The 12191-nt window shown below is 44.2% G+C and overlaps 1 protein-coding gene across 11 annotated transcripts in view; it reads right to left on the reverse strand.

Moving 5' to 3' along the window:
• Nucleotides 1-427: 427 nt before the first annotated feature.
• LOC125704540 (nuclear factor 1 B-type) overlaps nt 428-12191 on the reverse strand; it is an 84849-nt gene continuing 73085 nt past the window's right edge. For 5 of the 11 annotated variants that reach the window (XM_048970206.1, XM_048970207.1, XM_048970202.1 and 2 more), the window contains one exon: nt 428-6038. In XM_048970206.1, coding sequence (XP_048826163.1) covers nt 5906-6038 — 133 coding nt within the window. In that variant the 3' untranslated portion in view covers nt 428-5905. The remainder of the gene's footprint in view (nt 6039-12191) is intronic. The other 6 variants (XM_048970213.1, XM_048970205.1, XM_048970212.1 and 3 more) reach the window with 3 other exon arrangements.

Here is a 12191-nt window from a genome sequence, read left to right on the forward strand (position 1 = left end):
TTACATTTACCTTAATAATAAAATTTTAAGAGCACATCTTTCATAGTTGTGTGGAGTGAAATATTTACATTAAAAAAAAAAAAAAAAACCTTGCACACAGCATTATCAGTATGTGTATGGCAATAAACCTTCAGTGGATGAAGTGCACAATCCGCAAGATTTCTGGGCCAGGTGTACAGGAGTTAGGTGGATTGACTGAGCATTATGCAGTGACAGATTTACGAACGCGTCATGACAAATTGATGTTTCCTCAGCGGGAGAAATTACGCTTCAGGCCACAGTATTCAAATAATTTCGGTGAATGGCTGCTTTGCTATCGGTCCCCTATGCTCACGTCACAAAATGACGGTTATACGTAAAGGTGGGTAAGAGAGGGAATGACACTGACACAGAACGGCGAGGGAAGACGGAGGAGATGAGCACCGTATTTTGTAGCATAGCTCATTTTATTGTTTAAACAGTTTTGCATAGGAAATATGTCCACTTCCAGTAATTGACTGCATCAAGAGCAGCTGCTAGCAGAATAGGCTGGATATAACAGTAACAATCACAATAAGTCAAGCTTTATTTACACTGATTTTTAATCTTGTGGCAATTTTAGCCCCTGCACCAAATGCAGCTTTTAGCCAAGAAAATCTAAAACCATTCAAACAAAATCAAAACTGGAAAAACAGTCTCCCTGTTCCAGTAGCTACTCAAAGGACACCCGGGTTTCCTAAACTGCAAAATATAAGAAACAAAGAGTATAAATTCCTCTAAAAATTACATTCAGGTACCTACAAACTGTGCACATACCTGCAGTGTTACTACTGTTACTACGACAGCATTTTTTTTATCAATGTAGCTTTTTTTTGTTGGTCGTTGTTGTTGCTTTATTTTTAATTCGCCAGTTTTATTGTCGTCGTATTCGCAGAAGGTGTAAAAGTGCCACAAGACCCAGAATGGATCAACCCTGCTGTTTAGCTAGCAAGCTTTTTTTTTTTTTTTTTTAAACTGACAACTTGTCACCTACGGTTGTACTAAGTGCAGCACTGACAATCTAAAGAAACACACTGCCCTACTACTTTTTAATTCCTCATAGACAAATCAAGAGACAGGGGCCCTTCATCCCAGCTGACGAAAAATTAAATGAAGCACAAACGTTCTGTTGAGGACACATTCCAAACCAAACACAAAAGGAGAACAGACCAGAAAAGAGGTGCCCCTCACATTGTTTGTTTGCTGACAAAATATCTAACAAGAATTTTATTTACAACTGAACTCCACTGAGACTGTGAGCTTGAACAGGCACTGCTTAAATCAATTTCTAAATTTTTTTAATTATTGTTTTTTTCTTTTTTTTACTTTTTTTTTTTACTTTTTTTGGTAAACATTACATATGCTGGTTTTTCGTGACACTCTTGTTTACACACACCTGATGTTAATTCATGCCATAATCAAAGCCCTCCGAAAAAAAAGGGAAAAAAATATACAGATCATATCGCTTAAAAGTCACTCTTCAGCTAGTGCTAATACGTTTGCTAATACCATCGCAGTCCCTGCAGTGTGGTTTTACAGCACATTCAGTAAAAGGTCAGGAATTACACAGAGATTGCATTAGCGTCACTGGTCCTCCTTGCATACGAGGGGCAGGAAAGCTTTGTGGGTGTTGCCCTCTAAACAGGAGCCTTGGGGTATGCTAAGGGCTGAATTCGTAGCACACTTCTGTAATAGGACAGTGTCACTGATGCAATGAGAAGATGCAATGCTGTGAACGAATTTTAATCATGTACACAACAACCACACTGTTTAAAACAATCAGCCCTTTTAAAAAAAAAAAAAAAGTGTCAGAATTGCAACAAAAACAAATAAAAATTGATCATACAAACCTTTTATCCCCCTGTAACATCGTGTCGCAGCAAGAAAGCATAACAAGGAGTGACCATTGCATACAGGAAAACACTGGTGTGGGAACGTCAGAGGAAGTGAAAGGGTAATTTATAGCACTGATCGTATGCAATGTAACCCTTAGCTGACAGTGATATTTCTGTTTCTGTGGCTGCAAAAATGACACCTCCAACATTTATGAAATGTCTCCATAATCGAGTTAATCAATACTAAATACAACAAAAAAAAAAAGACCTTCATAAAATATAAATTTTCACGATTTACAGTTCTGTAAAGGATAATTTACCTCTACTTTTTAAGTACAGGAATATGAAAATGGATAGTATTTTTAGATTCATAAATTAAGAGGAACTGGAGAGTTGTAACTCGAGTCCAGTTCCCATTGCATGTTTTTTTTTCCTTTTCGTTTTATTGTAAAATGGAAAATCACACAAACCCCTTAGCATGGTAACGTTACTACCTTTACAGGACAGGGCATGGAAAAAAAAATACTAAGAAAAAAACCTACAGTGTACAAACTGCTGTCTAGAAGGCAGGCATTTCAATAGAAAGACCCTCAACTGTCCCCCATCCTGCAGCTTCAGAGTCAAAACACAACACTCTGCAGAGCTACCCGAGCTGACGATTACCCCAAGGCCTATTGCCACCATTTCTCCTTTATGTACACGTCTCCTTCACTGCGTTGACTTCCTCGAGAATTAAATAAGGCCCGAAACATTCTTGTCATGCCAGGGGAAATGCACTTCAGTGTCGTTCCAGTGGCCAAAGAGCTGCAAAGCACATACGTTTTCTAAAAAAAAAAAAAATAAAATTAAAGAAAAATGCAAAACAGTGCACATAGAATGGGGCGGCTTGTTTTTATCATTTCTTTTTAATTTATAGAGATTAGTATCTAGGTGAAGCAGGAGACGAAGCCTGACTTGAGCTGTGTGAGTCGGACCCCTGCACGGTTGCTATGGAGATGTGGGGCGGGGCTGAGTCGACGCACACGTTCCTCAAGCACATTCTCGCTCGCTCACACGCTCTCTCTCGCTCATTGGCCGTCCTGGAGACGGAGCTGGTGGATAAATAAGTATAAATGGTATCGTGAGGGCGTTGGGGACGACATGAGATTTAGGCTTTAGGCGATAAGGATCTCCGATGGGATGCGACTGAAACCTATAATGCCCCGTGACTCGGTATGCCTGAGATCTGTGGTCGCGGATTAACGGCAGGGTGTTTTCCTGAAGGACACCACGGAGAGAACGACTGCCAATGCAATGCGAAGATGCCTGCGTTTGACCTGCTTCTGACCTCGACACCTCAAGGCAGCTGGCTCCGCCCCCTCTTGCTGAAGTCCATAGCTTATCTAACTTACATTGAAACGATAACACCTCCATATGGAGGCCCTTCCCCAGAAAAAAAAAACATCTGGTGCACACTTCCTGGATAGCATTATTGAAAATAATTAAAAAAAAAGATCAATTCTGATTTTGTCCAGTTTAGCATGCATTGTGGGTCGGTGATTGTAACACGTTATTTTAAGTCACTTAGTTTTTTTTAAGGCCTCTGCTTGGGAACTGATTTGCATACAGCTACTTGTGTCAATACAGCGTCGTCGGCGAACGTTCACTTTAACGTCAACGTCAGAGATGCGGCAGCAGCGAAAAGGCCGAATCCAAGGCGGGGATTCATGCTGCGCGCAGTTCGTTCGTATCTGCGCAGGACAGGGAGCAAACAGTCAGTTATAGGGGTTAATTATAAGGCTGGCTTGCTCTGCCCTGCCTCTCTTTAACTGTACGGGTATTCATCGCGTGATTATTCTCGTTTAAATTTTTTATTTGTGTCTTCCCCCCCCCCCCCCCACTTGATTGTCCCACTCAAGTCACGCCTCCTCTCCTTCGAATGTGAGCCTCTTCCAGGAATCGTGCTAGCCCCCCCAGGTGGGAAGTTTGAAGAAGGAACTGGTTTGTCACAGTAGACAGAACGGTGACGTTGCAGCCAAAAAAGACCAAGGGTGCATTTCTCACAGATGCACTGTAAAGTTCAAGGAAATAAGCCTCCCCCTCCCACCCCCGTCACCCAGAATTAAAAAAAAAGAAGATCAAACACGCCTAACCATCTTTCACTACACTAAAAAAACGACCTTGTCACACACTGCATAGAGAGCAGCCCCCACTTTGGTCAATAAAAAAAAAGGAAAACGACAACAATGACAAAATAAATGTGTACGATATTTTCTATCTCAATGCTAGCTTCTAATATTCAACAGAGCTAAAAGCACTACCTACATAGGCAAAACTTGGTATTGCATAATTCTTATAAATCTGAAATCCCCCCCCCCCAAAATAGTAATTGGAAGATGAAAATATAAACAAAATAAAACGACAACGACATCAACAACAAAAAGGAAGGGTTATTAGAAAACCCGCCAAAAATACTGAAAAATAATGCTGGTTGATTATAAACTTTAAAACGGCAACTATACACAGCCATGATATGCATTATAAATGTGAGATAAAGTAGTAAAATGTAGTTAAAAATCAATGATGTCACAATTTCATCCAGAGTACAAAATATTTTTATCATAAAAATGTTAATTTTTTTAAAATGGTAATAAATGCAGCAAAAACAAGTGTAGTGATGTCTCTTCTATATTCAAAGGCAAGGCACGTAACGTGGGCTATATATCTTCGTGCAAATTAAGAGTATTGGAGAGAGTAGTGAAATATATCTGGGTCGGAAGTGCAGAGGCGAAGAGTCAGCCACGCACACTGCAGATCCCTGCGCACGGGGCGGTCGAGATCCGTCAAACGTCGCGTTCGCAAACACTGTGCAGCTACACTGCACCTTCACAATCACTGTAGTGTTGCACTGAGTGCAGATTTTAGAGGTTCACTCCTTTCTTCCTGATTTTAACAGCCTGCATTCCCATCATGACGCTCTGTAAACAGTAGCTTTTTAAGCTTACAGCCGATTGAGTTCTTCCTTTTCTTTCCTCTAAGAACATGTAATCATAAGCCATTTATACACTATTTGTGTTTCGCTTAATTACGAATTTCTGATTACGTAATAAATAACTGCTTCCCGGCCTCAATAGAGTATAAGTGCTGTTTCGGTCATGCTCAGTTCTGTTCAGTTACACACTCCCTGTCAAGCGTCGTCTGCATTCCGGCATCTATGTTTTTCCCCTAATTTATAATTGAGGATGCAACTTAAAATTGTTTACATTTTCTTTTTTCTGTTTTCTCAAAAACATTTAACCTCCCTCATTTAGAGTCTCGGGGCTGACAGACTGCGATAGCTTCCCTTCAGTAAAACATTTAAATTGCACTTGCCTCTTAAGAGAATTTTTTTTGTCTTTTTTTTTTTTGTTAATCCTTTTTAAAGGTAATAACCAAGATTAATTTTGCTCCAAAAGGGGTAATCGGCCTAAACTAATAATTTAGGTTCTCGCATGTTAGTGCACATGCTAACCCTTAACTTATTAGCACTGGGTCAACAGAATAACAGGAAAGATTTTAGCTAACAAATAAACAAACAAAACAACTCAACTGCAGATATTCAAAGAAACACATCTGATTTCGCTATTTGTTCCTATGGAGGTGCAGTGATTGGTTCAGCTTATGAGCCTCTGTTAGAGAAGGCAGATGTACCTTGAGAAGAAGCTTGCATTCTGCAATATACCAGCCAGTCTCTGTGTGTTCAGATCTATTCAACCTGCTTGTAAACCAGGACCAGAACTCCCAAAAAAAGAACTGGAGAAATACAAATAGAAACTAGCATGTAATGCAAACATTAAGGCATCTAACGTAGTATTAGTTACGTCACAGTATTTAACTGGGGGGGTGAGGGGGGGGGGCTTCACACAAAGACTGTCTGGCGTGAGCATTGTTACATCATTAAAGAGCTTCAGCCATTGCTCTAGTGTTCGTAGCCAGAGTCCCTCTCGGGACAGTGGAGATTGTATAAGTGCCACTTGCTGGTTCACCCGCTGCTCCGCTGCTTCGGGTCACTTCACTTCCTCCCAGGTCTGACTTCAGTTGCTTGTCTCTGCCTGAAGGAAGGGCTCACCAATGATGTTTATGCTGTAGTTCTGGACATTTGCTGGCAGAATCGGAGTCCCGTTCGACACTTGGAATGGAACTAAGCTCGCCCAGGTACCAGGACTGCTAAAACACAACAGGAGCAAGCAAAGGTAATTGGGTTAACAACAGGCCTTTCGGGATGGTGACACTACAATGAAATACACTCCTAGACAAAGAAGTCTAAGTCGACAATGTACCATAAAACTTCCACGTGTGGCCTGGCCACCTGTTCGCTTTTGCTGTAAAGGTTCTGCCGCATTCAAGAGCAAGAAGCTAATCTACTCCAAAGCTTTTGCAGGTCAAGTTAATGCCAACTACTGCTGGGGAAATTACAGAGCGGACTGTTAAAAAAATCTCATTACTAGGCATTTTATAAATTACAAATTCATTCTGCAATTCTTAAACATAAACTTTTTAAAAAACCATGCCTACTTTGTTAGATAATGCTTCATCTATGTCAATGGTCATTATGTAACCGGAGAGACCTGCTTCTTCAAAAAAAGGATACAATAGCTATCGACGGAGGCTGGCTATCAATGGAAGTTTTACAGTACAGAGATCAATGAGACATTCAGGTATAACAATACTCAAGAAGGGTTCTGTTGACTCTTCATAACACCCAGCCAGAATGAATATAACATGCAACGTCTTGGAACTTCATGTACCTCTCAAAAAGACATTCACTAGAGACACATTGCAAACACTTGATTCAACACCGCTTTGCCTGCATTGGTTACATGACTGCACCGGGAAAAAAATCTCTTTGGTAATAAAATCTCAACACGTAAGCAAATAATGTGTTTTTCAAAACCATTAACGCCAATCTCCAGGCCCATTTAGCTAAACCTAAATCCTGAAATAAAACGTTAAATTGCACCTGTTCATGGAGGCCTGCGCTACCGCCTACATTTCCCACAAGTCTCTGTGACTAGCTGCATTGCATAGAGGTGTGGATATGAACAGCGCCGAATAATAAACCATCTACAGCATTGGGCTGAGGACCAAATTCTTTTATGCACAGAACTTTTACTGGCTTGAGAAACCAGCACATCTGTCAACACGCATCTGGTTTATTGGGACGAGGGCCTGAGGACTGTCTGCAGCCTTCAACACCGCGGGAGACATCTCTGCAAAATCTAACATCGCTTATGATTCGGTTACCCACAAACCACTGTGCTGGGGCACACGGTCAGGCAGGATGGGTTGCCAGAGTTTCTCTCGACTCCTGTTTTTGGAAACTGTGTTTATCCTGCATTTCATTATATGGAATATTAATAATAACAAAAGTGATATCTTTATGGGAAAGGCCTGAATATTTAATCTTGATAAGTAACAGATTTCAGTCTTCGTTCTCAGTTATAATAAAAAAAATCTGAGCCTCCCAATGTCTTTGATCAGATGTTTCAACACGATGATGCGGCTACTTGTGTAAAATCATATATATTTTTTATTTGTGTAACTTATCCGGACTGGCTTATCTCTGAACACAATAATCATCTTTTTAAAGCAATTCCAGGCAGCTTCATTTTATTAAGCGCACTCAACTGCCAACCCTTTTTGTGAAAATAATCCCTGGCTAGATAAAGAATTTCCTGCGAGGAATGCATGTATCTCCTAACCACAAGCAATCGTGCCCCAAAAAGACCTTGCATGAAGGGCATTTAAAGTTAGAGCCAGCGGTAACTAATATTGCAGTTGTCAAGCATTCCTCAAAAACAGGCTGAAAATGTTTTACTAAAGCGGCACGGCTTAGACCCCGCATATAGAGCCGTCCAAGGGATTGAAGTGGCGATGCACCTCACCACCTGATCCTCTGAATCATGCCGCTAAATGCTTCCATATTCCACTGAGCCCCAATGTTCTTTAAATTCAACCAAACAAAGGTGTGAGTCATGCATCCGTACTGCAATAACGATGTATTCTAAATGGATGGCACAAGCCACAGTTCAGGCACCCTGTCACACTGCACAGGCAGGTAACCTTAAATTACACACAAAACACGCGTCGATTGTTGACTTTAACACATATTAGTGCTGCGCTTGCAGCTTCCACGGCCTTGCAGTACATCCGTGTTTCTTTAAAGGTAAACAAATGCCCGTCACGTCGCACGCTTGACTGACGTGTTTCACATTTCCCCTTCCCCCGACGGCGTTGATCACATGACGGCAGGCTGAGCCGGGGCCCGGGACAAAGGGCCCCAGTGTGGGATGGCACGGCATCTTGAGTACTGAATGATGTCAGATGCCCTCAGACGCTTCTGTGCTAGATACGTTCTATTTTCATCAATAACGGACGAGCGGGGCTGCGATGCCCACCGGCCCGATCTTTATTCATGGCATGGTAATGGAAGAAACAAACAGCTCCGCAATTGTTAATTGGGGGACACGGCATGTTGCGAACAAAGTGCCAGCTCCATGCAGCTGGGTGCTGGGGGGCCCTTAATAGCACGTATACGTGTTGAATAATTAAGAAGACAAGAACCCCCCCCCCCCCATACTAAATACCTGTTTTGCACAATCGCTTCTTTCTGTTTTCAGATTAGGGGGCACGGTCAACATTCCGTCAGCTGGCCCCCGATACAGACAGGCCTGCTTTTGTGTTGGGGGGGGGGACGGGGGGTGGTTGTTTGAAGGGGCAGAAAAAAAATTGAAAAGAAACTCAACTGTTTTTCTGTCCGTCTCACTTCTTATTTGCAGGTGCAAAGCTTCCATAAGACAAAAAGAGGCTCTTGGGGGCCTGTTTGTTTTTTGTGGGGGGGGGGGGGGGTCAAAGCCAATACATTGAAGAAATAAGCAGGGGACCTCGGATGTAAAACAGTGGCCTTATTCTTTCGGAAGAAGCCCGCAGTGCCGGGAGCACCCACTGGGGGCATAATTACTGGGCTGTTTTCTGCGAGTCACAGAAAGACGGGCAGACAGACCCCTCACCAAAAATAACAACCTTTGAAAAGATCACGGGCCGAGCTGCTGGATCGCATTTCACTGAATGGGGGAAAAAGCCAATCGTTTATTTAGCTAAACTTAGTCCCAAAAGGGTTAAAAACTGTGGATTATGCGTACGAACTATCTGGCATGGCCCTCTCCACCCACTACGCGCGCACACACACACACACACACACACACACACGGACACGGCTCCCACCGAACAAACACGCACATACTTCTCTCTCCCGCTCTTTCTGCAGCTCACTCTCCGCGGACTGCCAGAAATCATCTGACAGGAAATGAGAGATTAAGTTTTTCCTACCTTGCTGAACAAAGGCTGTATAGAGGAGGACATTTTTGCAGCAGGCCAGGCAGGAATCCACAGGCCTGCTCAGATACAGGGCTCTGTGGAGTGTAAAATACTGGGGGTGGTGGTTTTGGAGGAGGGGGGGTTCACTCCTCCCTTATCCTGGCCACTCACACTCCTCTTCAGAGGTTAACCTAAAAGTTGCCCACGTAGGTTTGCGCAAATGGGAGTTTATTGATCGCTTGGGGTCCATTGTCCTCTTTCTCTTAAGTCCCTAAAGTTCAAGTTCAATCTGCCATTACCTCATGTCTGGTTTCCCCGGGATACCAGACGGCTTGAGACATGACTGCCACAACAGAGAAAACAAACAACTTTCCTCACGCTTCGCCTCCCTTATCAATTCAGACCCGAACGCCTCCCCCCCCACCCCCCCACCACTCTAACTGCCCCCGCAGCCTCCTTCTCTTTCCTCCGGCCCGAAACTTTCCATCCGACCCACCCTTGCAGCACTCTTCCTAGCATGCGGCGCATACTGTATGCGGCATGGGTAATTTAGGGATTAAATTCCAAATTAAATTATCAAATGGCATCTTAATGGATTGGCGTCCCATTTCCTGCAGAATGTCAGCATGCAAGTCTGGTTGCAATTCAATTTGGGTGCCGGCGCAGAAGGAACACGACCCCCATCTTGTCGAGCACGGGCAAAATGTTTAAATGCGTTTCAGAGTGACTTCTACGCCTTTTCATTTCTATCACATACAATACAATTATCGCTGTTTCTGTCACTGGACTGAAAATATTGACAACAAAAAAAAAAACGAGGCACAAACGTAAAGGGACGCCTCGCTCCGGAGCTGTAGGCTGCTGTTTCAGGCCTGCAGGCTGTAATGTACCTCCCCTCTCCCCTTAGAAACATGTAGGTTCTGACACCCTGTTCCCAGGCAACCATACTAGCCTTTAGCGAGAGCCGCGGTAATGACGGAAAACACGTTAAGACGTCTGCAGTCTCCCTTCTGGTTTTTTAAAGCTTATATTCACTGCAAATGTAAGCGAAAGGAACATGTGAACATCGGCGTGCCTGTTCAGTGAGGCCCTCTTAGTGTTCCTGTCTCTATTAGTAATGTCTGAGCGGACACAGAATAAGCCAGGAGAACTAAGCGCTAACTTGCTGCTTTGGCACATTTTTGCCTTACCTCCTGTGCTCTGCTAGGAGGCACAAGAAAGGGGTCCCTGCTTTTAGGCTTAATGTAAAAAAAGAAAAGGAGGGGAGGGCCAGAGGCTGCCAAGAGAGACCCCCCCCTACCCTCAGAAACCCAACCAGCCTGGCAGCTGTGCCCCCCCCCCAACCCTCAGCATAAATGAGCAGCAGGAAAATGCTGACCCAGGAATTTTGCCCATGTTAGACTCCTTGAAAGGAACGGCTGAAGCGCTTTACTTTTTCCCCTCCTGCCGTTTTCCGACAGAGGCAATAGGGGCTCCTGTCCCTTTAAGGGCGATCGTGGGCCGGAATGCAGATGTGCAGAGGACAGGGAAGGGGACCGGGTCACGCCAAAATCCGTGTCGCCTGACGGCCTTCTCCAAAGCATGACCGCTAATGTGCTGTAATCATTTATAAGTGCACCAGAGCCGATAGTGAGGCCAGTGTTACAAAACCGGTTTCTGTAAAGCAAAAAAAAAAAAAAGTAACACCTATCCATCCATCTTCTAACCACTTATACTGCTCAGGGGTGTGAGGGCCTGCAAGCCTGTCCCAGGAAGTATAGGACGCAGGGCATGGATATACCCCGGATGGGATCCCGGTCCATCACAGGGCACACAGACACTTACTCATAAGCTATGGGAAATTTAGTGACATGAGCAAGCCAACCAGCAGTGCTGCAAGACTGCAGGAGGAACTCTGATCACCTGAAGGGAACCCAGGCGGAACCGCAAGAACACGCGACGTTTGGGATTTGGACGCCCGGCCGAGGAACTACGGAGCGACGGTCACCACCCACTGAGCCGCCGTGCTGCCCTTGGAAAGTTCTATCTGCCTTAGACTGCAAGCAAAACGCATTTAGAAAAATCAACCTCCTTATCGGCTTTATCATTTTCGATTTAAAGGAGAGTGCTTCAAATACGCAGTGGAGCGATTCACCTGTAGGTTTCGCGATCCTGTTTCGAAGTGGTTCCCCTGTACCAATGCGAAACCCTTCACAGGAATGAGGGAAAATAATTCCACTTATACTGCTATGTTGCTCTTAAACAACAGAGGTGCAAACTGAATACAAACATCTTAATGGTTTACAAGCCTGCCAAGTCTATTTGTTTTCAATTGGCTGTTAAAACAGGCGCCAGTAATTATTCTTAATTGGAAGCCTGTTTCTTTTTTCATTGTTTATCCTGCTCAGTGACTGCATTTGGATCCTTGTAGATCCAAACAGATTTCGATTCAGATGTTATCTGCCGTCTCCGTCCCCCACCTCCAAATGTACATCCTCGGCGTTTACATTCGGCTAACTTCGCGGCCTCTAAAGAAACACCAGTTTCCATTCCGATGGAATCCCAGTTAGCCCTGCCGCCGTTTCTCTGCGCGCTGGGCATGTAAGTTACGGGGAAAGACCCTGTAGGGACAGGGGACGCAACTGCCGTTCACCACGAGTCAGAAAACAGACCAAACGATGGACGAAAAAAGCGACGAGACTGGACTGGAAGCGCCGACCTGGAGCTGCTATTTATGTGGGTCCCACGCTGGGCCCTAATTCGCTGAGCGCAGAGGGCCTCAAGCAGATGTTTTATGTGTGCTTTACTCTCCCTGTTTGCCCGGGCTGGCCGAGGCCTTCGTCTAAGTTTACATTCATCTCCAGTTAAACATAACAATTCCGCCATGAGCGGGAGGGCCTGGATGCAGCTACGTGGGTTAACCGTTAGCGAGCCGCTACCCATCGGCCAGCACAGCCACTCTCCCAGATCCAACCTCCCCCAACCCGTAACGTGGCCTCATTCCAGGGGCCCGGTCAGCCAGCG

Source organism: Brienomyrus brachyistius, chromosome 12, assembly GCF_023856365.1.
Source record: "Brienomyrus brachyistius isolate T26 chromosome 12, BBRACH_0.4, whole genome shotgun sequence".
In the NCBI taxonomy this organism is placed as follows: domain Eukaryota; kingdom Metazoa; phylum Chordata; class Actinopteri; order Osteoglossiformes; family Mormyridae; genus Brienomyrus; species Brienomyrus brachyistius.